Source organism: Acinonyx jubatus, chromosome C1 (genome assembly GCF_027475565.1).
Source record: "Acinonyx jubatus isolate Ajub_Pintada_27869175 chromosome C1, VMU_Ajub_asm_v1.0, whole genome shotgun sequence".
Taxonomy (NCBI): Eukaryota; Metazoa; Chordata; class Mammalia; order Carnivora; family Felidae; genus Acinonyx; species Acinonyx jubatus.
Window position 1 is genome coordinate 30,692,606 of NC_069381.1, and position 25,795 is coordinate 30,718,400.

At 38.6% G+C, this 25,795-nt stretch overlaps 1 protein-coding gene across 1 annotated transcript in view; it reads left to right on the plus strand.

Annotated features, from left to right (window-relative positions):
• The first annotated feature begins 7,679 nt into the window (after positions 1–7,679).
• The window catches only part of RLF (RLF zinc finger), an 83,447-nt gene continuing 65,331 nt past the window's right edge, over positions 7,680–25,795 (plus strand). The window contains exon 1 of the mRNA XM_027059553.2: positions 7,680–7,950. Coding sequence (XP_026915354.1) covers positions 7,714–7,950 — 237 coding nt within the window. The 5' untranslated portion in view covers positions 7,680–7,713. The remainder of the gene's footprint in view (positions 7,951–25,795) is intronic.

Here is a 25,795-nt window from a genome sequence, read left to right on the forward strand (position 1 = left end):
TAAAATCCTCTAGCTCCCTTTACACAGATCCTACCCTCCCTAAGCAACCTTCCGATGCTAATTTTGTTTCCAAAGTTGACTTTTCTGTAGGGATGCCATTATATTTCTTAGGGTGAATTAGTAAGTTGGGCTCTTGTGACTTAATCACCACCTAGATGAAATGATAGAGTGAGTCAGTCCACAATGTTTTTTGAATCCGAATAGATGAATCTGCACAATGAAACTACCCTAAATCATCACTTGTAAATGTGTCGCTGATGGTGTATTGAGAAATTTCCAGCTTCATCAAGGAGAACCAGGAGTATCTGTAGAACTAGAATATGACTAAGGAAAGTTGCAAATAAGTTAACTCTATTATAATTTCTGGGAAAAAATACAAAAGTAGGGACACCTTTTATTTATGAGATATATATATATATATTTATTAAAACATTTTTTCAGTTTATTGAATGCCACTCAACACTGCCCTTCAATTTTCCTGCACACATTTAGTAAGTATTCTTTCCTGTCTCACTCTGAAACAATTCTTTTTTTTAAATTTTTTAATTTTTTAAAATTTACATCCAAATTAGTTAGCATACAGTGCAACAATGATTTCAGGAATAGATTCCTTAGTGCCCCTTACCCATTTAGCCCACCCCTCCTCCCACAACCCCTCCTGTAACCCTCAGTTTGTTCTCCATATTTATGAGTCTCTTCTGTTTTGTCTCCCTCCTTGTTTTTATTTTTGTTTCCCTTCCCTTATGTTCATCTGTTTTGTCTCTTAAAGTCCTCGTATGAGTGAAGTCGTATGATTTTTGTCTTTCTCTGACTGGCTAATTTCACTTAGCATAATACCCTCCAGTTCCATCCACATAATTGCAAATGGCAAGATTTCATTCTTTTTGATTGCCGAGTAATACTCCATTGTAGATATATACCACGTCTTCTGTATCCATTCATCCATCGATGGACATTTGGGCTCTTTCCATACTTTGGCTATTGTTGATAGTGCTACTATAAACATTGGGATGCATGTGTCCCTTCAAAACAGCATACCTGTATCCCTTGGATAAAAACCTAAGTGCAGTTGCTGGGTCATAGGGTAGTTCTATTTTTAGTTTTTTGAGGAAACTCCATACTGTTTTCCAGAGTGGCTGTACCAGCTTGCATTCCCAGAGAGCACATTTTCAATCAAGAGCTTAGAATAGATATGGAATGTGAGAGAGAGAATGGGGATGAGCACGACTCCAAATCTTTGGCTTAAGCAGCCAAATGAACCCACTGTCATTTACTGACAAAGGAAAGGCTTTGGATAAGTTTTGTGTGAGCTGCCTGCTAGATATGTAGAGGAGACAGTTAGGAGGCAGAGTCTGGACATCAGTACAGTGGTAATGGTTAGCAGGTTCACTGTTAGTATTTTCAGGGTCAGAACCAAGAGCACAAATGGTGGTCCATATACCACATGTCTAACTATATAAAGTTATAACTAACTTAACATCACACTGTTAGATAAAACATGTTCTATCCTTCTGTCTTGATAAATATACCTTTACAACAATAAAACCTAAAAGGACACATAATGAAATTGTGATTTTTGTGGCCAAATTTTGGCTAAATATCACAAAAAAACTGAATTTGATTACTATCATACCTGTCTGACTGTTCCATTGATGGATCAGGGATGTTTAGATAAATTATAAAATACATGATAAATGATTACATATTTATTCCATACGATTAACTTTTCTTGCCTTAGCAAAATCACTAATCATATTGTTATAATAAAATTTTTCACATAGTTTGTATCTGTGGGAATAATGAGCTAAAAAAGGATTGAGAATAAAAGATAATTGTATTCAAAATGTACAAAGTGTAAATATATTTTGATAAGTTTAAAATGAAACTGTTGGGCCGCCTCACTGGCACAGTCAGTAGAGCATCTGACTCTTTTTTTTTCTTAATTAAAAAAATTTTTTTAAATGTTTACTTATTTTTGAGACAGACAGAGACAGAATGCGAATGGGTTGGGGCAGAGAGAGAGGGCAGCACAGAATCTGAAGCAGGTTCCAGGCTCTGAGCTGTCAGCACAGAGCCCGATGCGGGGCTCGAACCCACAAGCTGTGAGATCATGACCCGAGCTGAAGTCGAACGTTCAACCGACTAAGCCACCCAGGCGCCCCTTCTTAATTTTTTTAAATGTTTATTTATTTTTGAGAGAGAGAGTGACAGAGCATGAGCATGGGAGGGGCAGAGAGAGGAGTAGACACAGAATCTGAAGCAGGCTCCAGGCTCTGAGCTGTTAGCACAGAGCCCGACGCAGGTCTTGAACTCAGAAACCATGAGATCATGACCTCAGCCAAAGTCAGACGGTTAACCGACTGAGCCACCCAGGCACCCCCCAGAATATCAGAATTTTAAATCAAAATTGTATAAACAATGCAGGGAATAGAAAGTTAGCCTTTAAAAATCAAATTGTCTTATTCAATATTTTTATACAAAGTTATTCCCAATGCATTCCCAATTCATTGAGTATTGACAATGTAAAGAACCAGTTTTTCCATTCATTACAACTAGACAAATACACACATGATGTAAAATTTCACGGTCAAAAGAATTGTTTAGCACTGTGGAATTTTTTTTCAGCCACTATGGGAAATGGTACTAAATCACCAATTGTTTCCACACCTTGAATCGGAACAGGTAAAGAGGCAATTAAAAAAAAAAACCCAAAAACCTTCCTGCATGGTGCACCTGGGTGGCTCAGTTGGTTAAGCATTTGACTCTTGATTTTGGCTCAGGTCAGGATCTCAGGGTTCATGAAGTTGGGCTCTGTGCGGACAGCACGGACCCTGCTTGGGATTCTCTCTCCCCTTCCCCCTGCCGCTCCCTCTCCTTTTCTCTCTCACTCAAAGTAAATAAATAAACTTTAACAACAACAGTAAAAAGGAACATTCACTACTACTGGGAAATAATACTTGGTTATGCAAGAATATGTTGCACCTGTGTTAAAGAACTGAGCCACCCAGGTGCCCCAAAACTCAGTATGTAATACTAACTCCCCGTTCTCCTTTGCCCCAACCCCTTGCAACAACTCTTCTACTCTTTGTCTCTGATTTTAAATCCTTTAGGTACCTCAGATAGGTGGTATCACACAGTATTTATCTCTGTGATTTATGTATGTCAGTTAGTATAATGTCTTTCAGGCTTATCTATTGTGTAGCATGTGTCAGATTTTCTTTCCTTTTTAAGACTGAGCAATATTCCATTGTATGTATATGCCACATTTTGTTTGTCCATCCATCCTTCAGTGAATGCTTGGGTTTTTCCCATCTCTTGGTGATTATGAATAATATTGCTGTGAATATGCGTATACAAATATCTGCTCAAATCCTTGCTTTCAATTCTTTTGGTGCCTTTCCGTTTGAGGACACAGAGCAAAAGATATGGAGTTTGAATAATGCTAGTTATAAAAGTAAATAGAGTTGTACTTAAACATTTTTTTTAATGTTTTATTTTATTTTTGAGACAGAGAGAGACAGAGCATGAGCGGGGGAGGGTTAGAGAGAGAGGAAGACACAGAATCCGAAGCAGGCTCCAGGCTCTGAGCCGTCAGCACAGAGCCCGACGCGGGGCTCAAACTCACAGACGGTGAGATCAGGACCTGAGCCGAAGTCGGAAGCTCAACCGACTGAACCACCCAGGCGCCCCAGGGTTGTACTTTTTTAAAGTTTATTTATTTATTCTATTTAGAGAGAGAGAGAGAGAGAGCAAGCAGGGAAGGAGCAGAGAGAGAGGGAGAATCCCAAGCAGACTCCTCACCATCAGCACAGAGCATGACAAGACACGAACCCACACACTGCAAGATCATGACCTGAGCTGAAATCAAGAGTTGAATGCTCAATCAACTGAGCCACACAGGCACCCCTAGGGTTGTACTCTGTGATGAGGGCTGGATCTTGAAAGATAGAGAAATCTATGTGTTCTTTAATATAGTTAGTGTGTGTGTGTGTGTGTGTGTGTGTGTGTGTGTGTGTGTGTGTGGAGAGAGAGAGAGAGAGAGAGAGAGAGAGAGAGAGGGAGAGAGAGAGAGATTTGCCAGGGCAGGGCCCTTCTTGGATGGTTTTCATGGGCCTAAATATGTAAATGGTATTAGAACTGGGCGGGTACAGGGGCACCTGGGTGGTTCAGTCCGTTGAACGTCCAACTTCGGCTCAGGTCATGATCTCACCGTCTGTGAGTTCGAGCCCTGTGTCGGGCTTTGTGCTGACACTCAGAGCCTGGAGACTGCTTCGGATTCTGTGTCTCCCTCTTTCTCTGTCCCTCCCCTGCTCATGCTCTGTCTGTCAAAAATAAATAAACATAAAAAAAAAAACTGGATGGGTACAGCAATGAGTGTAGATAGAAAAGAGGTTGAAGGGCTGTGCCTGGGACAGCTGGAAATCAGAAAGAGAAGGGAAAGCAAGAAAAGAAACCACGAAGAAACACCAGGAAAGTATGGAGACTTGGAAGCCAAGCGAAATCCAATACCGGGGAATGATCAACAAGGCCAAATACTGCCAAGGGACTAAATAAAGGACTGAGAATTTGCCACTTGAGACAACAAAAGTAGAAATTACTGGTAACATTAAAAAAAAAAAAAAGGCAGTTTCAGCGAGGACTGGGGATGAAAGCCTGGCTGTAAAGGGTTCAAGAGAGAATGAGAAGAAAGTGCAAATAGAGGATTTGGCCAGCTCTTTACAAGAGTTTTTCTACAAAAGAGAGCAGAGATGTGGGACGGAAACTAGGGGAGGATGTGGTGGAGTGAAAGAAGTCTTGTGGTTTTTGTCTGTTGTTGTCTTGTAACAGTGGTATGACCACTGATGGTTCTGCATCTCCAACCCTGCCCACAGACATATATCCAAGCGCATCCATTTGGATGTCTCATAGGGAAATTAAAATTAACCCGTCCCAAACAGAACTTTCGGTTCTCTCTCCCTCTTTTCCCAATCTGTTTCTTTCCTTAGTCTCCATCTTTCTCAGTAAGCATCTTTGCCAACCATTCAAACTGAAGGCCATTCCAGATTCCTCTCTTTCCCTCACTCCTCATAAACAAAGCATCGGCCTGTTGGTTCTGCTTCCAAAATGTATCCTTAATCTGTTCACCTTTACTACTGGGACTGCTGCAATAGCTTCTCTGTCTTCCTTCTTGCCTCCCATCACCTTTTCTCTACGTGGTGGCAGCAGGAGTGTAAATCAGATGATATCATATGACCACTTAATGCTTTTCGGTGGTTACCTGTCACACTTTAAATCCCCACTGCTTGCCTTGAGCTATAAAGTCCTATATTATCTGGCCCTTTTCTCCTTCTCCAACCTCATCTCCACCACCTGCCCTGCCTTGCACCACATTACAGATACACTGACCTTCTTCCCACCCCACCGCATCCTGCCTTTTTTTTTTAGGCCTAATTATTTTGTATGCCAAAGATACAAAAAAGTACAGAGAATTTTATAGAAAACTATGTGCCTGTTACCTACATCTAACACATTAATGTTTAGCCACATCTGTCCATTAAAATATGTTGTTCTCTGAATCTCTGTTAGCTGGGAAAGTGCCCAGCACATAATAGGTGGTAATCAATCAATGTTGATGTATGCAGCTTACTATGCTGATGTATGAAATTTTAATTCATTCATTTACTGGCTGTATATTTTTTGTGTGTGAATATACCATAATTTGTTTATCCATCTTTCTACTGTTGAACATTTAGGCTGTTTCTGATATTTTATCATTATAATAGTGTTGCAATGAACATTGGCAACATAGTGTTTAAGAAGTCAGATTTGGTGGCTCGGGTCGGTTAAGCATCTGACTTCAGCTCAGGTCTTGATCTCACGGTTTGTGAGTTCGAGCCTAGCGTCAGGCTCTGTGCTGACAGCTCAGAGCCTGGAGCCTGTTTCGGATTCTGTATCTCCCTCTTTCTCTCTGTTGCTCCCCTGCTTGTGCTCTGTCACTCAAAAATAAATAAACATTAAGAAAATTTTTAAGAGGTCAGATTCTATGGTAGTTTTTTTTTTTTTTAAGTTTGTTTATTTTGAGAGAGAGCACTCAAGCTTGGGCAGGAGAGGGGCAGAGACAGAATTCCAAGCAGTCTCTATGCTGTCAGCGCAGAGCCCAATGCAGAGTCCAACGCCTGGCAATCTCATGAACTATGTGATCATGACCTGAGCCAAAATCAAGAGCCAGTTGCTTAACCAGCTGAGCCACCCAGGCACCTCTAAGAGATCCGTTTCTGGAGCAGACTACTTGGGATTGAATTCCGGGCACCATAATTTCCAAGTTGTGTCACTTTGGTCAAGTTACTTAAACTCTCCATGTCTGTTTCCTGAATTATAAAATGAGGGTAAAAATAGTAACTTTTCATGGTATTGTTAGTAGGATTAAATGGGTTAAAATATATAAAAAACCTTATCTCAATGGATATCAACTATTATTATTATGAGGAATTGCTGAGTCACAGGACATGTGTATATTCAATTTTATTAAGTGATTACCAATTAATGCCTCCACCAGCAATATATAAGTTCCATATTTCTAAATCCTAAAACATGGTACTAATGGGTATAAAATTATGTATATATATAATATCTACATATATTATATGTATATATATGTTATATATGTGTGTGTATATATATGTATGTATGTATATATATATATATATATATATATATACGTTTATTTAATCTCTACACCCAATATGGGGCTGGAACTCATGACCCTGAGATCAAAAGTCAAATGCTCTTCTGACTCATCCAGCCAGGTGCCCCATATATTGTTTTAATTTGTACCTTGATGGTCACAGTGAAGTTAAACATCTTTTCACGGGTTTATTGGTCATTCTTATTGGTATTTTGGTGAACTAGCTCTGTATATCCTTTATTTACTTTCCTACTGGATTGTGCTTTTTTCCTTTTGATTTGGGGAACTTTTCGGATATTAATCTTTTGGCGGTTTTATATATTTGAATACCATCTAGTTTTTGGCTTGTCTTTGTGTTGCATCTTCTTAAACTTCTGTTGTTACAGAATTAACTAATTTTAATGCAGTCAAATCTAACAATATTTTCTCACACGGTTTGTGCTTTTTTGGGGCTTATTTAAGAAATTCGTCCCTATTTTGATATCCTAAAGAAATATTTCCTGAAAAATATTTCGGGGCCTGTAATCCACCTGGGATTTATTTTTGGATATGGTTTAAAGTAGAAATCTAAATTTTCTTCCTATTGAAAAAGTTGCCTCAGCCCCATTTCCTGTAGAGGTCATCCTTTCCCTACTGACTTGTAGTGCCCATTCTTATAAACCACCTTCCCACGGACCTAGTCTTCATAACCTTTGCTTATTTTCTTTCCACCGGGGGATCCTTATTCTCTCTTCCTTGCGATCGCAGCTTAAGCGTCAGGCCGCTCCTGTCTAGGTTATGTCTACATGTATGTCCGGCTCGGTGACCCCGTGACTCCAGAGAGTCTGGAAAGGCTGAGAGAAGTAGGTGTTTGGCCAGCTGCCGCCAGGCTGTTGCCAGGGCGGCTGTCGGGAAGGCCGCCGAGAGGAGGAGCACCCAGAAACCCAGTGACGGAATCCGACCCGCGCCCGCGTCGCCAAGGAGTGCGTCACCACGTGTGGTCGAACGGGGGCGGGGCCAGGGCTGAATCACGTGGCTTGGTTGCCTACGCGCTGCTGGGCCGTGGGAAGATGGCGGACGGAAAGGGAGAAGCCGCCGCCGCCGCCGGGGCCGGGGCTGAGGCTCCGGTAGGAGCCGGAGCCGGGGACGGAACCGAGACTGAGTCCATGGCTCGGGGTCATCGCCCTGCATCTCCGGCTCTGGGAGCCCCGGGACTGCGACCGTGTCTGTGGCAGCTGGAGACAGAGCTGAGGGAGCAGGAGGTGTCGGAGGTCTCATCTTTGAACTACTGCCGGAGCTTCTGCCAGGTGAGGGGCTGACTGGCTGGCTGAAGGCGGCGGGGTGGGGAGGCCAGGGGAAGAGGCCTCGGATCGGTTGCCGCAGCCGGGGCTGGACTGAGAGGCGCCACCTCCGTGTCTCGCCGCGCCCCCAGGCCGGGAAGGCCCAGCTCGGGAAGCTCGACCGCTGGCCCCCCTTCACCACTGCCCGACTTTGGTCACCGCCAGGGCGGGTTGCGCTGGGCCAGACTGAGAGCCCGGAGGGCGCCGGCGGCTCCCTGGAAGGGCCGTGCCCTGTCGCCGTTGCCTGTCCCCCTGCCGGGTGGTTGGTTGGAGCGCCATTGCCTCCAGAGAGATTGATTGCTCGTTCCTGCTGGGAGATCGTTTTTTGAGTGCAGATCTCCAAACTGGAAAACCTGAGTTTTCCTGAATAATCCGGAGATATGTGTTGGGGCCAGAGACTTCTCTTTGGAGTCAACGTCATCTGGGCCCCTAAAAGGTCTGACAGTTGGCTTTGAAAAGCGTCTTGGGCTTTCTCATTAGTGATTGCGGAGCCCATTGGTTGGTTGTGTTGTTTTTTTTCTTTCTTATTTTATTTATTTATTTTTGAGAGGCGGGGTGGGGAGACTTTTAAGCTGTTCTTTCCCTTCTTCTGGATTCCTTTGAGGATTGTGCTATCAGCAGTGAGGCTAGTGAGCTAGTGGTGGCTATTTAGGGTCTTTGAGTGGAAGAGGATTGAGAAAGATGTGGAGTGTGGTCTTTTGGCAGTGGTATGACCATTTCTGTGCTATAGTGGGTCCTAACCTGTGGTTACATACATATTTATTGGTATGTTTAGTTTATAGTCTCCATGGTCACTTCCAGATTTTTGTCTATAAATTTAAAGATATGCCATTATTATTTCCATTTCTGCTATTCTATCGGGTTTTAGGACCAACCCTCTGCTCCTCACCTGGTGTATCTGAGAGAATGCAAAATAATGGTAGTATGTTGGTACTTGGACTCTTGATGAGTCGTTGAGTGTGCCGAATACCTTGCGCTGTTGCAAAGTTGTAATTGGGGGGGGACAATTTTGCTCTCTTAGTCCAGTGGAAAATAAAAAATTGGCTTGCTTTCTTGCTTTTCTCCTTCCTCTTTGCTGAGCCAGAGATACCTCATCTCTTTGAATGGAATTTTGTCCATGCTCATCTTTTCTATACATTGTATCATTAGCAGTTTTTATGTCTACAACCTGCAGCATTTGTCTGCACTAGGAAGTGTCCCGGTGTAATTCTTCTTTGCTTCTATGCTAGTAATGAGCATTGGTGCTTAATACATTTATTCTGCGAACTTTTACTGACTGCATTGGATGATGCCAGGCACTTCCTCGAGTGCTGAGGAAACGTAAGACAGCACTTACCCATGATGAGCTTACAGTTGGAAGGAGGTGGTAGACGTAACCGTATTTCCAGAACAGTTTTGGTAATGATGGAAAAGGAGGTGTTGTAGAGACAGTGGTAAGGGGATAGCCATCATGGCACATCCTAATGGAATGGAATGACAATTAACTAGTAAAAACAAATTAAAAGTTTAACTGTGGACCGTACTGTGTACTTAGAAGTAACTGGGAGAGGCCTCTTTAGATAGGGTGGTCCAGGAAGGCCCTAAGGCTGAAAGGTAAAAAATGAGTCTTGGGACTATAGGGGGAGGGGAAGGGAGCATTTGAATGCCAAAGGTAGAGATGAGAAGGAAAATTGAAGCTTTGGGAGAATGGGAAGCTGATTGGACAGGAGTAATGGGGAGGACGACAGGAGAAGAAATCGGGGTTTGGGGAAGTCTTCTAAGCTTGTGTTATTATCTTAGAAAGATAACAAGAATGGATGTAACTACTTAAGTTGAAGCTTGTCAGAGGATACCATGTATATATCTACATATCTATATATTTTGCTTTATGCCTAGTGCTTGCAGCCCTCATCTCATTTTAACTGAATGTTTTAATGTCTTGAGTCTTGGTGACACCTAGAAATGTAAGGGTACAGAGGAATTTAAAAAGCAAAGTACTTCTGTAATTTGTCTTTTCTGTGAAGATTTCCTTTGGCCTGAGGTTTTTCCCCAAACACTTTTTTGGACTAATAAATGTAATAAGAAAAGATGTTCCTGTAATCATGATGTGTTATAATAGGAAGCACATTGGATTGGGAGCTAGTCGGGTCCTATCTGTGACTCTACCGCTTATTAGTTAATAACCTTGGACACACTGTGCCTATGGAATTTATTTTGTTTCCTGGCCTTTATCTCCTTATAATGCTTTATACAAACAGTAGAAGAGAAAGTTTATATACAACTCTTCACAATATTTGTCAGAATATTTTGGTCACATTTTTTCCCAGTAGTCCAGATAAAATCAACTCATGGTGCCCTTGTTCACCAAATACAGAAAAAAAATTCAACATTTTATGATGAAGGAGGAACAATTTCACCATTCAGATTTGGTTGGATAGCTCTTGGTTTCACATTTGAAAGGCAGAATAAGATTTATTCATCCACTCTTTGTGGTGTGCCTGACGTTGCACTAAGTGCTGGATATAGGAACATGCCCTCTAGGAGCACTTAATGTGTAAAGATAGGTAGTAGCATCATAAAGGCCTGATTTGTGCTCTCCGGGATACTTAACTGCCACAAAAGTATTTTCATCAGGTATTTAGTTTAGAAATCTAGAGATTTAGATGTACCAAGCACATCCCTCCTGCAACAGGCTGGGACCATATTCTCTCCAGCTCTTGCAGTACTTAAAAGAAATGGGTCTATCTTTGGAATTGCACCAAATCAAGAAATAAACCAACATATGAAAGGATAGAGTAGCTTGTCTCATTCTGGGCATGTTTTCAATTTTCAGAAGTTTGTGAAGATGATAAAAATGAAACTTGAAAAGTAATAGTTACTAAGAAAATGATACTTAGATCAACTTGTATTCAGTGAACATTTGTATTCAATGACAATGGGATGTGGCTTTTCCCTCAATTTCTTTTCTGAAAACACTGTCTGCCAAACAGTGTGGATGAGATTAACTCCAGAAAATAGTCTTTCTTTGTTTTGTTGAAAAATTGATGGCTATCCTCTCAAGTTTTTGCTATATTTTGGGAATCAAGATTCCTAAAGTTTTACAACTGGTAGTTCTATTTGTAATACAAATTTTGAAAGCTTTTTAAGTAACATTAACAGACTTGAAATTATTGGGTGAATGATTATACGCTGAGAATACCAGGCAAAGTAGTTTATGAATAAATCTTGTTGATATGAAACTTTTAGGTTCTAGACTAATAGTGACTTTATAGATTTTTAAGTGTTAAAGTAAGTACTGCATATATTTCAGTTTCTCCTGGATTTGTGATTGAATGCAAAGGGTCTGCTGGCTTCACCATTTAAACTAGCTATGTGACCTTGGGTACGTTATTTTCTTTAACCCTTAGTTTTCTCATTGGTAAATGGAACAATAATAGTACTTACTATTATCTATGTAAACATATTGTTTATGGACTAAATAAGACAATCTAAAAAACAGTGTTCCCGGAATTGTCCTAGTTTTCCAGATTTCTTAGCCTTCGAATAGAAAGTCTTCACCCCCTTACCTCCAGTTTACTTTTCAGCTCTTACCTAGCCAATCCCATCACCATAATCCTACTCTTATTCAGAGGTATTTTACTTGGAGTCCTTGGACCAAAATTTCTCCAAGTACATTATTTTGGGAAAGCTGACTTTAATTTTCATTTGATTCCTCAAGATCCAAGATACATATTAGGCTTCGGTAAATATTTACCAATTGATTGATCTCCAGAAGGATACTTTAGCAAGATCTCAGGTCAAGTAGTCTGCCTTTGCCTTTCATTGTGCTGTTCTCTCCTTTTTTCTCTCATTTTCTATATGGCGAATTTTCCTTGTTTAGGGCCCAGTGCAAATACCATCTCCTCTGTGAAGCTTTCTCTAATTTCTCGAGACTTCCTCTTAGATGTTTGTCTTCTTTTGATGCTTTGTACATACTTTTAACTCTTGCTTTTCTTGCTGTCACTGGCTTAGTCCAGGTTTCATAAATAATGTCCTGTTGCAGCAACCTCTTCACCAAGCTCCCTTGCTTTCTGACTGACTTTATCTACACTCCATTCTGGTATTCTTTCTAAATTGTAAATATAATCTCGTTAGTCACTTTGTTCCCTGAAATTCTTCAATGGTTTCTTACGCCAAAGACAAGATAGAATTCAGACTTACCAGCCTCACCTGGCAGACAAAGCCTTTTAGAATTTGGACACTGCCCCCACTCCCCTTCCCCAGCTCCCACCTTTCCAACCTTTTTTCTTTTCTTTTCTTTTTTTAATACCTTTACTACAGTATCCATCTCTAAGTCTGCCTGATTAACCTAGGGTCCTCCCTTCTCCATCTGCTTACTTATCCTTTAAGACCAGCTCAAACATTAAGTCTTTGAGAAGTGTTTTATGATTGCAGCAGACAGAATGAGGTGATTCTTCGTGTACTCCGGTAGCATCTTGTACATAATTGTGGTACCTGAATAGTTGTTTCCATATTTGTCTCTTGTATTGGCTAGCAAACCAACAAGAGTAGAGGTCTTATTTAGTCTTTTTTGTATACTTGGCACCTAGCAATTAATACCATGCCTGGCACACAAAACTAATTTGTTGAATGAATTATATTGTAGAACTTCATGATATACTGAAGAGGTTAGTACTTCAAAAGAAACACCTGATGTAAAATCTGATGTAAAAAGCAACTTTATCATAAGAAACAGGATAAAGGAACAGGATAGACACTCTTTGCTCATCTCTTGGAGGCGTACTTGTGAACTTAGCCTACATTCATACAAGGTACACATTTACATGTGTGGAATGAGGAGTAGTGTTGGAGGGAGAAAATTAGAGGCGTTATAGCATTGAAGAAGAGTTAGCAGCCTAATAAGGCAACAGTTTGGAAATGTTGAGATGGGGAGTTTCAGTTAATTCCTTGAGATTGGTGACCATGAAAACTCTTGAGATTTACTTCTCATTTATTTTAAAGGATTTTTAATACATTACCTTTTCTTTTTGTGCATTCTAAATAGAAACTAGATGACAGGTGGTTATAATGGCATAAACTAGCTTTGCACCGCATATGACCAAAACATAATTATAAATGTGACTATGAAGCAGTGGGAATTTTGGATGCTGTCATTTACTTGGTACCACCCAGTCTCTTTCATACTAGTGATTTTTGTGTCTACCTGTGCTTCATGCTCTTCTGAACAATTTTAATAAAAAATCTAAGTAGAAAGCACCACTTGTTTCAAGCCTGCAAAGGCATTGGTCAACTAAAGTGTGCTTTGTTTTCACTTAGTTCTAGACACCTGTCACCTCTCCCAGAGGCCTTCCTTGACTGTCTTGTCTAAAACAACACTTCCCCATCATCTTCAACTCCTGAACACTGCTTTAGATTTCTCTAAATCACCGACTACTATCTGATGTCTATGACAAATATGTCTATTTATCTGTCTCTGCATCTGGAATGTAAGCATCAAGAGGGTGTTGACTGTTTTGTTTACCCAGTGCCTAGAATTGTCCCTGGCACTTAATGGGTACTTGGTCAATATTTGTTGATCTTTTATCTCCTTCCTTCCTTAAATCTCTGACTAGACTTCTTAAGAGTAACAAGTCTTGGGGCGCCTGGGTGGCGCAGTCGGTTAAGCGTCCGACTTCAGCCAGGTCACGATCTCGTGGTCCGTGAGTTCGAGCCCCGCGTCGGGCTCTGGGCTGATGGCTCAGAGCCTGGAGCCTGCTTCCGATTCTGTGTCTCCCTCTTTCTCTGCCCCTCCCCGTTCATGCTCTGTCTCTCTCTGTCCCAAAAATAAATAAACGTTGAAAAAAAAATTAAAAAAAAAAAAGAGTAACAAGTCTTATCTGTCTTTATTAAGAAATAGGGACATGTTTTGGTCAGCCAGTTTATGCTGCTTCCGAGCAGGGATCAGGTCTTACTGTTCTTTGTATCCTAATTACTAAAGAGTATAACTAAATTTTATTTATGGTTTCTTTTTTTTTTTTAATGTTTATTTTTGAGGGGGGGAGGGGCAGAGAGAGAGGGAGACACAGAATCTGAAGCAGGCTCCAGGCTCTGAGCTGTCAGCACAGAGCCTAACACGGGGCGCGAATTATGGACAGGACATTATGCACTGAGCTGAAGTCGGAGCTTAACCGACTGAGCCACCCAGGTGCCCCTTATTTATGTTTTCTAAGAATTTCCCATGGTTGCTTGTATTCCACAAATATTTAAAGAGCTTTTCAACAGGGTTTGCCTAGCTAGGTTGAAACATTTATTTTGGATATGGTTGATATCATACTGGAAAATTTGAACATAGATAAGGGATTGAGCAAGATTGTATACAAAAAAATAGATTCCTAAAACTTTTGTTGATCCCTAAAGCCAACATATAAACCATTACATGAAAAATTAGAGGGGTTATTTATTTATCTGTCAATCTTTCTATCAACTAATCAATCATGTTTTATGTGCCAAGCACTCAGGTAGATGGTGTTATTTTTTATTTTCATTTTACAGATAGAAAACTGAGGCTCAGGGAAATAAACTTTCCCAGGGTCACACAGCGAGTAAGCTGTGACAGAGTCTTCAGATTCCAAAGTCCATGCTCTTTTTCCTATATCAGCATTTCCTAAACTGTTTTGTTCCATGAGTTATATGTATTAGTAAGTACTTACTGAATTAAGGATTCTATGTTCATGTAAGTCAGGATAATGTTGGGATGAATATTTTTTTATGTGTCATATATGTTAAGATGCATTGTGAACCTCCTAGAGAGACATTGTTATGCAGCATTTGCCAAACTTAGCAGGTCTGGGACATTTAATATTTTGCTGTGTTCTAAACCTGATATCATCCCCAAATTACATGTTTTTCTTTCATTATAGTAAAGCAAAACACTATGTGGAAGAGTGGATTGCTTTATGTTTCTATATACCACTGAATTTTGATTCCCTACTTTCAGCCTAAAACATGACTGTGAGCTTTTTATGAAAAAAATTTCCCTCCAAGTTTTTGCAGGTTTTGAATTATACTTATTGTCACATATGAAAAGTATTTCAGTGTATTATAATTTTTGTAAATTGGAAATGAATACTATTTAGACATATCTTGAGGTCAAGGTTATTCATTTGGGTTTACCTTTATCTCTGCAACATAGCTAGCGCTAGCTTGGGAACTAATGTATTTGTCTATTTCTTCTCACTTTTGTGCTATGTCTGAATTCTTTAATATGTTTTTTTTTTTAATGCCTTTCTTGTACTTTTTGGGAGGGATCTATTAGTTCAGCATGCTGACATTTGATTTCATAGTATTTTTACTCCCAAGGAAATAGCCGGAGTGTGTCACATTAGCCAGCACAATAATGCTTTATTAATATGGACACGCGTTAAGAATTATTACTGGGTATATTGGAATGAATGGCCTAGCTTGGGAATTGCATTTTTGTGATACATGGTTATATAAAATAGGTGTATTTTTATTCATAATTTCATTTACTTTAATTTGCTTTTTTAACATATATGCTTAGAATACATAAAGTATCTTAAAATAATAAAACTGAATATATATATGTATATATAGATAGATATATATTTAAAGTTTTGTGACTCCTGCCTAGTATGTGCTCATTCTAAAAGCTTAAGACAAGATGTATAAGTGCAGAAAGTGAAACCACCATGTAATCTCACTGTGAATAGCTTGGTGTATTGTTCTGATTTTTGGGAAAATATGTATATAGTATACGTGTATATATAAGGATTAAAACTAAAAAAATTATTTGAGTATAGTTGACACACAGTGTTACATTAGTTTCAGATGTACAACATAGTAATTCAGCTTCTCTATATGTTATGCTATGCTTACTACAAGTGTAGCTACCATCTGTCACCATACAATGCTATTATAGTGTCACTGAGTATATTCCCTTTACTGTGCCTTTTATTCTCATGACTTATTCATTCTATAACTGGAAGTCTGTATCTCCCATCCCCCTCACCCTTTTTTTCTTTTGCCCTACCTCCCTTCCCCCTGGCAACCATCTATTTGTTCTTTGTATTTATAGGTCCAGTTCTGCTTTTTGTTTGTTCATTTGTTTTGTTTTTTTAGAATCCACATATGAGTGAAATCATAAGTTAGTTTTCTTTCTCAATCTGCCCTATTTTAATTAACATAATACCCTCTAGGTCTATCCATGTTGCACATAGCAAGGTCTTATCCTTTTTTATGGCTGTGTAGTATTCCATTGTGTGTATGTATATGCATTTGTCTGTTAATGGCCACTTAAGTTGCTTCTATATCTTTTTTTTTTAAATATTTATTTTTGAGAGAGAGACAGAGCATGAACGGGGGGGGCGGGGCAGAGAGAGAGGGAGACACAAAATGCGAAGCAAGCTCTAGGCTCTGAGCTGTCAGCACAGGGCCTGATGTGGGGCTCAGACCCACGAACTGTGAGATCAAGACCTGAGCCCAAGTCGGTTGCTAAATCGACTGAGCAACCCAGGCGTCCCTGTATCTTGGTTATTGTAAATAATGCTGCAGTAAACTTAGGAGTGTCTATCTTTTTGAGTTAATGTTTTCTCCTTAGGTAAATACCCAGAAGTGGAATTATTGGATCAAATGGTATGTCATTTTTTTTTAAGATTTTTTTTTTAAGTTTATTTATCTTTGCGGGGGGGGGGGGGGTAGAGGGAGAGGGAGAGAGAATTCCATGAGAGATCATGAGCTGAGCTGAAATCAAGAGTCAGATGCTTAACCAACTGAGCCACCCAGGTGCCCACTGGATCAAATGGTACTTCTAATTTTAGTTTTTGAGGAGCCTCCATACTGTTTTCCACAGTGGCTCTACCAATTTACATTCCCATGGTGTACAAGGGTTCCTTTTTCTCCAGCATTTATTATTATATCTTGTCTTTTTGGTTCTAGCCAATCTGACAGATGTAAGGTGATATCTCATTGTGGTTTTGATTAGCATTTCCCTGATGATTAGAGATGTTGAGCAATTTTTCATGTGTCTGTTGACCATCTGTAGGTTTTCTTTGGAGAAATGTCTGTTCAGGTCCTCTACCCATTTTTTATTTGGATTTGTTTGTTTTTTGGTGTTGAATTGTATAAGTTCTTTATATATTTGAGATATTAACCCCTTATCAGATATGTCATTTGCAAATATCTTCTCCCATTCAGTAGGTTGCCTTTTTGTTTTGTTGACTTATTCCTTCGAAATGCAAAAGGATGTAGTCCCAGGAGTTCACTTTTGCTTTTGTTTCCCTTGCCTTAGGAGATATATCTAGAAAAATGTTGGTGGGGCTGACGTTAGAGAAATTAATGTCTGTATTTTTTTCTAGGATTCTAGGATATTTAGGTCCTTAATCCATTTTGAGTTTATTTTTGTGTATGTTAAGAGAGTGGTCCAGTTTCATTCTTTTGCATGTAGTTGTCCAGTTTTCCCAGCACCATTTACTGAAGAGACTGTTTTTTCTCCGTTGCGTATTCTTGCCTCCTTTCTTATAGATTAATTAACCATATAAGCGTGCATGTATTTCTGGACTCTTTATTTTGTTCCATTGATCTGTGTGTCTGTATTTATGCCAGTATCATACTTTTTTGATCACTTCAGCTTTGTAGTATATCTTGAAATCTGGAATTATGATACCTCCACCTTTGGTTTTCTTTCTCAAGATTGCTTAAATATTGGAATTTTTAATTGTCCAAGAAATTCATGTAAAAAAAATTAGAATAATGTAAAAGAAGAGAGTAAAGGATGAAAACTGTCACATATACCCTAATACTTCAGTACTACATTTTTCTAGGTTAATAGTTTTCTTAGGTTAACAGTTTGGGAATATATACTTAGAGAATTTTTCTATATATGTATATATTTTTAGAAAAATAATGTTGAGCTTATATATTAAAACTTAATATATTGATATTGTAGATAATCTGTCTTGTGGAATACACACGTTTATTACTTTAAAAAATTGTCTAATATTTTATTGTAAACTGCCTTGATTTTAAATATTTTTAAAAATGTTTTTCATGTTTATTTTTGAGAGAGAGAGAGAGTGTGAGCAGGGAAGGGTCAGGGAGAGGGAGACACAGAATCTGAAGCAGGCTCCAGGCTCTGAGCTAACAGCACAGAGTCTGACGCGGGGTTCGAATTCTCGGACTGCGAGATCATGACCTGAGCCGAAGTTGGACACTTAACTGACTGAGCCACTCAGGTGCCCCGAAAACTGCCTTGATTTTAAATTCTGCAGGTAGCAAAACCTTCAACACTCTTAATTGAAAAAAAATTTTTTTTTACCTAGAAAAATATATATTGCTACAGAAAGGAAAAAATAAAAGCCCTTTTCTGCCTTCACTCTCTCCAGTCACTCCCCAAAAGAGTTAAGTCTCTTGTGTATTCTTAAAATCTCAAATACTCTTCTGTGATTTATATTTTAATTTAATGAGAACAATTTTCTATATCGACACACATTGAGCATGTACCATAATTAAAACGTTGTGTTCTTTTTTATTGTTATCATAAGTAAGGTTGCAGTGAATATCCTTAAACATCAAACACTAGTTATTTATACCTATAGCATAAATTCTTGGAATTGAAATTACTGTATTAAAGAGAATGTTTATTTTAAATTTTGGTGGATACTAGCCTACAAAAAGTTGAGTAGCATTTGTATGTTTTTCATGTGTATTAGATATTTCATGTTTTTCATGTGTATTTGAATTTTTTTTTCTGTGAGGTTTGTCTTTACTATTTTTTACATAACTGTATTTTAAAGTATTCCCGGCTAAAAGTCATTAAAATTTGATTGTGTTTAATCATTGAGTATGATCATGTAATCTTAAGATCCCATGCTGCTTTGAGGTTCTCAAGAATCTGAAGCCATTGGAATGTATGATACAAATTAGTGATTGGTGCTGTGAGAAATTTGTCGGTCTACTCATTTCCAACAGACATTTATTGATGTTTTATATATCAATGCTATTAGACTCTAGGAAGACTTAAGTCATAGCTGAATAACTGGAAAGGCCCTAGTGCTTTCCATTAGCTAAATTTTTCTTATATTGTTATTTTTATGTTACCAAATAAGGTGTCACTGAATGTATGTATGACCTTGGGCCAAATCAGTTTGTTTTGGGGACTTCAGATTGCTGCTCAAATCAGATGATCTTTAAGGTTTGATTCTCCTTAGACATTATATAATTCGTTTGAAAAATGTTTGCTAAGGATTATTTTCTAAGTCATCTCCAGACTTTGGTCTTACGTATCCTTACTGAAATAAATGAATAATGTTTTATTTATGCAGTAACTATATGTTATAAGCAACCACAGAAAAACATAAAAGTGGTAAGATTTTTGAAAGTCATTTAAATAAGTGTTAGTATTATGTTTCTGCCCCCAATGGGTTATTACTTCTCTCTCTAGGGTAAATGCCTATCCCAGTGGAAACCGCTCTACTGATTTGAACTGAAGTTATTCGTTTACATTAGTTATGTTTACTATCCTTATCTGGCTTCTTTCTTCAAAGTGAAGTCTTGATTACAGTCTTTAAGGGTCTTGGTAAATGAAAATGTTAAATCTAGAACAAATGATCCCATAAAGTTCTAACAGTAAGTGTGGATATGACATCAAATTTGGGCAGTCTTAATGTTTTACTATCTTATGACATGAAGAACATATCTAATAGAAAGTAGATTTGAAGTTAGGAGATTTCATTCTAACATTCTTGTGACTTTAAACTTTGCCTTGGATCTCTATTCTTGTCTCTAAAATTGGGGGTAATAGAAAGCTCCCTGATAGGTGGTTGTGAATATCAGGTGGGACAGTATAACACTGCTCTTAGCATAATTTTTGGTAGCAAATAGGTACCTGGTGTATCAATTTCTTTATATCCATTTCATCACGAATAATGTTTTAAAGAAATATTTCATGTAGAGCAGCTTTCCACCATTTTCCTGTCAATGTACAGCCCATTGGGGGGAAAAAAAGGTTTCCTAGATGTTTATAGAGCATTTGCTAATATAGTTTTAGAGAGCCTATGATGAGCTTTGTAGATTGGAAGTGTAATTTACAGTAAATTTCTTTTATGTTGAAACAATATGGATGTCCTTTGGGATCCACATATAGTGGATATAATGGATTTGACCTGTTGTAACTAACAAATCATTCTATATAAAAATTTCTTTGATTCATTTGACTACTGGTTTTAACTTGGCTTATTATTTGCCATTTAAATTATGTATTTCATTTTATTGAAATCTGTGCATATCAGAAGTGATTTGAGGGGTGCCTGGGTAGCTCCTCAGTTGGTTAAGCATCCAGTTCTTGATTTGGGCTCAGGTTGTGATCTCATGATTCTTGAGATAGAGCCCCAGGTCAGGCTCTGCGCTGGCAGCACGGAGCCTGCTTGGAATTCTCTCTCTCCCTCTTCCCCCTGCCCCCACTTGCAATCCCTCTGTGTCTGTCTGTCTGTTTCTCTCTTTCAAAATAAATAAACTTTTTTAAAAAGTGATTTGAATTTATAACACGTTGGATTTGAGTCCCTGAAAAAAGGTGGCCATGTTTTTATAAACATGTTTGAGGGAAGAAGTTTAGAAGTTATTTAGTTCACTCCCCTTTCAGCTTAAAACTTTTAAGGGGGAAACTCCCTCTCAGTGTAGGATGTTAGCTGAGGATAAGAATAGGTGATAATATCAATAAAATTCTGAACGTTGACATATCTATTTACCACCAAACAAAATTCATGACTAGTGTGTCATTAATCTGATGTGAACACCCTTGTAAAAAATAGGATTTAAGCATTTTCTTTTATTTATTTATTTATTTGTTTGTTTGTTTATTTATTTTTAAGCATTTTCTTTTAAAAACTCCCAGAAGTGCAGTTTGGTCAACATTATGCTGCTCTCCTCCTTTACAAGGGTTTGAATGAAGCAGTAAGAATTTGGAACCAAATCTACTTAGTTGAATCTGTTTTTTTTTTTTTAAGTTTTTTTTTTTTTATGTTTATTTTTGAGAGAGAGAGAGACAGAGCATGAGCAGGGGAGGGAAAGAGAAAGAGGGAGACACGGAATCCGAAGCAGGCTCCAGGCTCTGAGCTGTCAGCATAGAGCCAGACACGGGGCTTGAACTCACGAACTATGAGATCATAACCTGAGCAGAAGTTGGACACTCAACCAACTGAGCCACCCAGGTACCCCAAATCTGTTTTAATATACAATTGTTTCACTCTCTTCAAAGATATGTATCTGAGAAACTATCTTAATCAAACTTCAAAAATAATTTAGCATATCCTTTAATAATAGTGCGAAGCCTCAAGAGCAAGTAATTATAAGAATACCTGCTATATACTACTCAGTATGCTGGATTCTGATCTGCACTGATGACAAAACAGATGTGGTTCTTGCCCTCTGGGTTTATTATCTAGTGGAGAAGATAAACGTTAAACAATTTTTGTATTATGTTTGCTTATTGATACAGTAGAGCAGTAGTCAGTGTTTGATCATATATATTTATCCACCTTCCAATTAGTTTGTCCTTAGGTAAGAGGAACATAAGTGAAACAGGAGCTATTATTATTGCATAATAATTTTGAGGTCTAATATAAGTGGTTTTAAATATTTGAACATTGAATATTTGAATATTGAACATGATTTCTCTTTTCCAATTAGTATAGATTATAAAGAAACGATTTTTCATGCCACTTTTCTATAATCAGTTTCATTGATCTTGGTTGCCAAATTGAAAATTTGAAGCAAGTATATTTTTAAGAAGGGAAGACCTGGGGTGCCTGGGTGGCTCAGTCGGTTGAGCGTCCGACTTCGGCTCAGGTCATGATCTCACAGTTTGTGGGTTCGAGCCCCGCATCAGGCTCTGTGCTGACCGCTTGCTCAGAGCCTGAAGCCTGCTTCAGATTCTGTGTCTCCTACTCTCTCTGCCCCTCCCCCGTTCACGCTTTGTCTCACTCTGTTTCTCAAAAATAAATGTAAAAAAAAAATTAAAAAAAAAAAAAAAAGAAGGGAAGACCTTACTAATTTAAGGGGGAGTAGAATGCCAGAAATATTTTTTATTTTAGGTTTGGAAATGCCAAAAAATAAATACCCTTTGAACGTCCCAAAACCATAAGACATCTGAGCCCAGGAGATTATTATAAAGAATTAGAAAGCTTTTGTTTATGTTTATAAAGCATTTGTACCAAATTATTTATAGGGGTTATTTGGATGTGGGGAATGGGAGTAAAATTAGATGGAATACAGTTGTATTTTTCACTTCTTTATTGCGTACAAAATTTTAATGTGGTGGGATTGTAGGTGAATTTTACCTTTTTGCTGTATTTCAGTATTTTTTCAAATAAAATTTAAACAGATGATAAGGTAGTGCTATATGTATTGATAGGAAAGGATACCCAAGATGTTCTTTTTTTTTTAAAGAAAATTATCTCATTATATAAAGCAGTGGTATATAGAAAAAGTTTTGAATTACTAAAATGTTATGGGTTGCATTTCAGTCAAGATTTAGTGGAACATCCATTTTTCTTGTGTTTTTATACAGGTTGTACTTAACCTGTTACCCTTTTATATCATTTTTCAAAATAATTTTTAAATGTGTATTTATTTTGAGAGAGAGAGAGAGAGCATGAGCACATGAGCAGGGTAGGGACCGAGAGAGAGGGAGAGAGAATCCCAAGCCACTTCCATGCTGTCAGCATAGACCTCAGTGCGGGGCGCAATCCCACAATCCTGGGATCATGGACTGAGCTGAAACCAAGAGTTGGGTGCTTAACCAACTGAGCCGCCCAGGTGCCCCTCTAAAATATTTTATTTTTAAGCAATTTTTACATCCAACTTGGGGCCCAAACTTAACCTGGAAATCAGCTCACCAACTAAGCCAGCCAGGTGCCCCTATCTGTTACCCTTTCAAATTAATTTTCATTTTATCCTCTGTTGTTGTTGTTGTTGTTGTTGCTTGTTGTTGTTTTTGTTTTGTGGTTTTTTTTTTTTAGTATTTGTCTTTGTTTCTCTCCCTTCTGTTTCCTAGCCCTTGTGTCGTTTTCTTGTTTTACTTGCTTGCTTTGGATCTGAAGGAATACCACCCTCTGGTAGCTTTCTAAGATCTCTCCTGTCTCTTGTTTGTGTTAGACTGGGTGTAGGAATCTAGGTTGAAAATCAGTTTTGCTCAGAATTTTGGAGCATATGTTAAAAACAAAATACCTCCAACATACAAAGTAGTAAAGAGTATATTAAAATGAGCATGACCTAAGAAAATGATAGAGACTACCTATGTACCCTTTCATAGATTCATTTGCCTCCTACCACCATCCTGATTTTGGTATTTAATCATTGTCCTGAATCTCTTTACTTAGTATTTGTGCATTTTAACACATTTATGTGTTTTCTGCTTTACTTAAATGGTGTACTATATTCTGAAGCTTTTCTTTCTTTCTTTCTTTCTTTCTTTCTTTCTTTCTTTCTTTCTTTCTTTCTTTTTCTTTTGAGAGAGAAAGAAAAAGAGAGAGGGCACAAGTGAGTGAGGGCAGAAAGAGAGAAGTGGGGCTCACCCAAAGTGGGGCTCTAGTTCACCTGAAGCAGAACTCAAACTCATGAACCGTGAGACCCAGGCCGAAGTCAGGTGCTTAACCAACTAAGCCACCCAGGTGCCCTCTGCTGAAGCTTTTTAAATTCAACATAATGGAAAAATAAAATAAATGTAACAGAATGTTTCTAAGATTTATCTGTATTGACATGGATAGCTTTGGTACCTTCATTTTTCAGTGATGTATAGTATTTTATTATATAAATATAACTCATTTGTCCATTCGTTTATTAATGGACTTAGAGGCATTTGTTTTTATTTATTTATTTTTATTTTTTAATGCCTTTTTTGAGAGAGAGAGCGTGCGTGCGCAAGCATGATTGGGGGAGGGGCAGAGAGAGAGAGGGAGACACAGAATCCAAGGCAGGCTCCAGGCTCTGAGCTGTCAGCACAGAGCTCAGCATACTGCTGGAACTCAACAAACTGTGAGATCATGACCTGAGCCAAAGTTGGACACTTAACCAACTGAGCCACCCAGGCACCCTGAGGCATTTGTTTACATTGATTGTTGGGGTTGACATTTTCCCAATGTATCTTGATACATTGGTACAAGAATTTCTTTAGGGTATATGCTTAAAGTGGAGTTGCTGAGTTCATATATAGACCTGCCTTCAACTATAATACTGCCAAGTTATTCTCTAAAGTATTTGTAGCAATTTATGCCAGTTATTCATGTATGAAAGTTAACATTGCCCCACATTCTTGCCAGTAATTGGTGTAGTTCGTTTAATTTTAGCCATTCTGGTGGGTGGACTGTGGTATCTCATTGTGGTTTTAATTTGTTTCTTTTTTCTGTTTACTTGTAAGGAGTTACCTGTTTAGTTATATTTATTGCTATTCATATTTCCTCTTCTGTGAATTGCCTTTTCTTGTTTTTTGCTCATTTTTTAGTTGTGTTATTTGCCTTAAAATTTTTTTTTTAATGTTTATTTTTGACAGAGACAGAGACAGAGACAGAGACAGAGCCTGAGCCTGAGTAGGGGAGGGGCAGAGAGTGAGGGAGACACAGAATCTGAAGCAGGCTCCAGGCTCCAAGCTGACAGCACATAGCCGGAGACGGGGCTCAATCCCACGAACATGGGAGACCACGACCTGAGCCAAAAATTTTTTTTAAGATTTTATATTTCAGTAATCTCCACACCCAACATGGGGCTCAAACTCATAACCCCAAGATCAAGAGTCACATGAGCTGTCTTTTACTTTATAGTTTTTATGAAATTTTGTATTATGAAATATGAATCTTTTGCTGGCCATATACCTTGGAATTATCTTCTCTCCAATTTATCTTTTCATTTTTTTTATATTTATGCACAGAGGTTTTACATTTTTTACAGTAAAAATTATAAATCTGACAACTGAAACATAAAATTTATTTAAATTATTTTTATGATTTTGTGTACTTCTTGGCCCATGTCTTTTTTTTAAATTTATTTTATTTTTGGGGTGCCTAGGTGGCTCAGTTGGTTAAGCGTCCAGCTCTTTTTTTTAATGTTTAGCACGCGTGCTAAACACACACACACACACACACACACACACACACACACACACACACACAGTGGGAGAGGGGCAGAGAGAGAGGGAGACATAGAATCTGAAGCAGGCTCCAGGCTCTAGGCTCCAAGCTCCTGAGTTGTCAGCACAGAGCCTGATGTTGGGCTTGAACCCACAAACTGTGAGATCATGATCTAAGCTGAAATCTGGATGCTTAACTGACAGAGCCGCCCAGGTGCCCTAGCATCCAGCTCTTGATTTTGGCTCAGGTTATGAGCTCACAGTTGTGAGATCAAGCCCCACGTTGCACTCTGCACTGAGTGTGGAGCCTGCTTAAGATTCTCTCTCTCCCTCTGCCCTTCTCCCCTGCTTGCACTGTCTCTCTCAAAGAAATAAAAATAAGTTTTAAAAAAGATTTTTAAGTACTCTCTACACCCAACTTGGGACTTGAACTCACAAACCTGAGATCAAGAGTTGCATGTTCCACCGATTGAACCAGCCAGACGCCTCCTGGGCCACATGTCTTTTTAAAAACAACTTTATTGAGGGGCACCTGGATGGCTCAGTTGGCTAAGCATCTGACTCTTTTTTTTTTAATGTTTTTATTTATTTTTGAGACAGAGGGAGACAGAGCAAGAGCAGGAGAGGGGCAGAGAAAGAGGGAGACACAGAATCCGAAGCAGGCTCCAGGCTCTGAGCTGTCAGCACAGAGCCTGATGTGGGGCTTGAACTCACGGACCA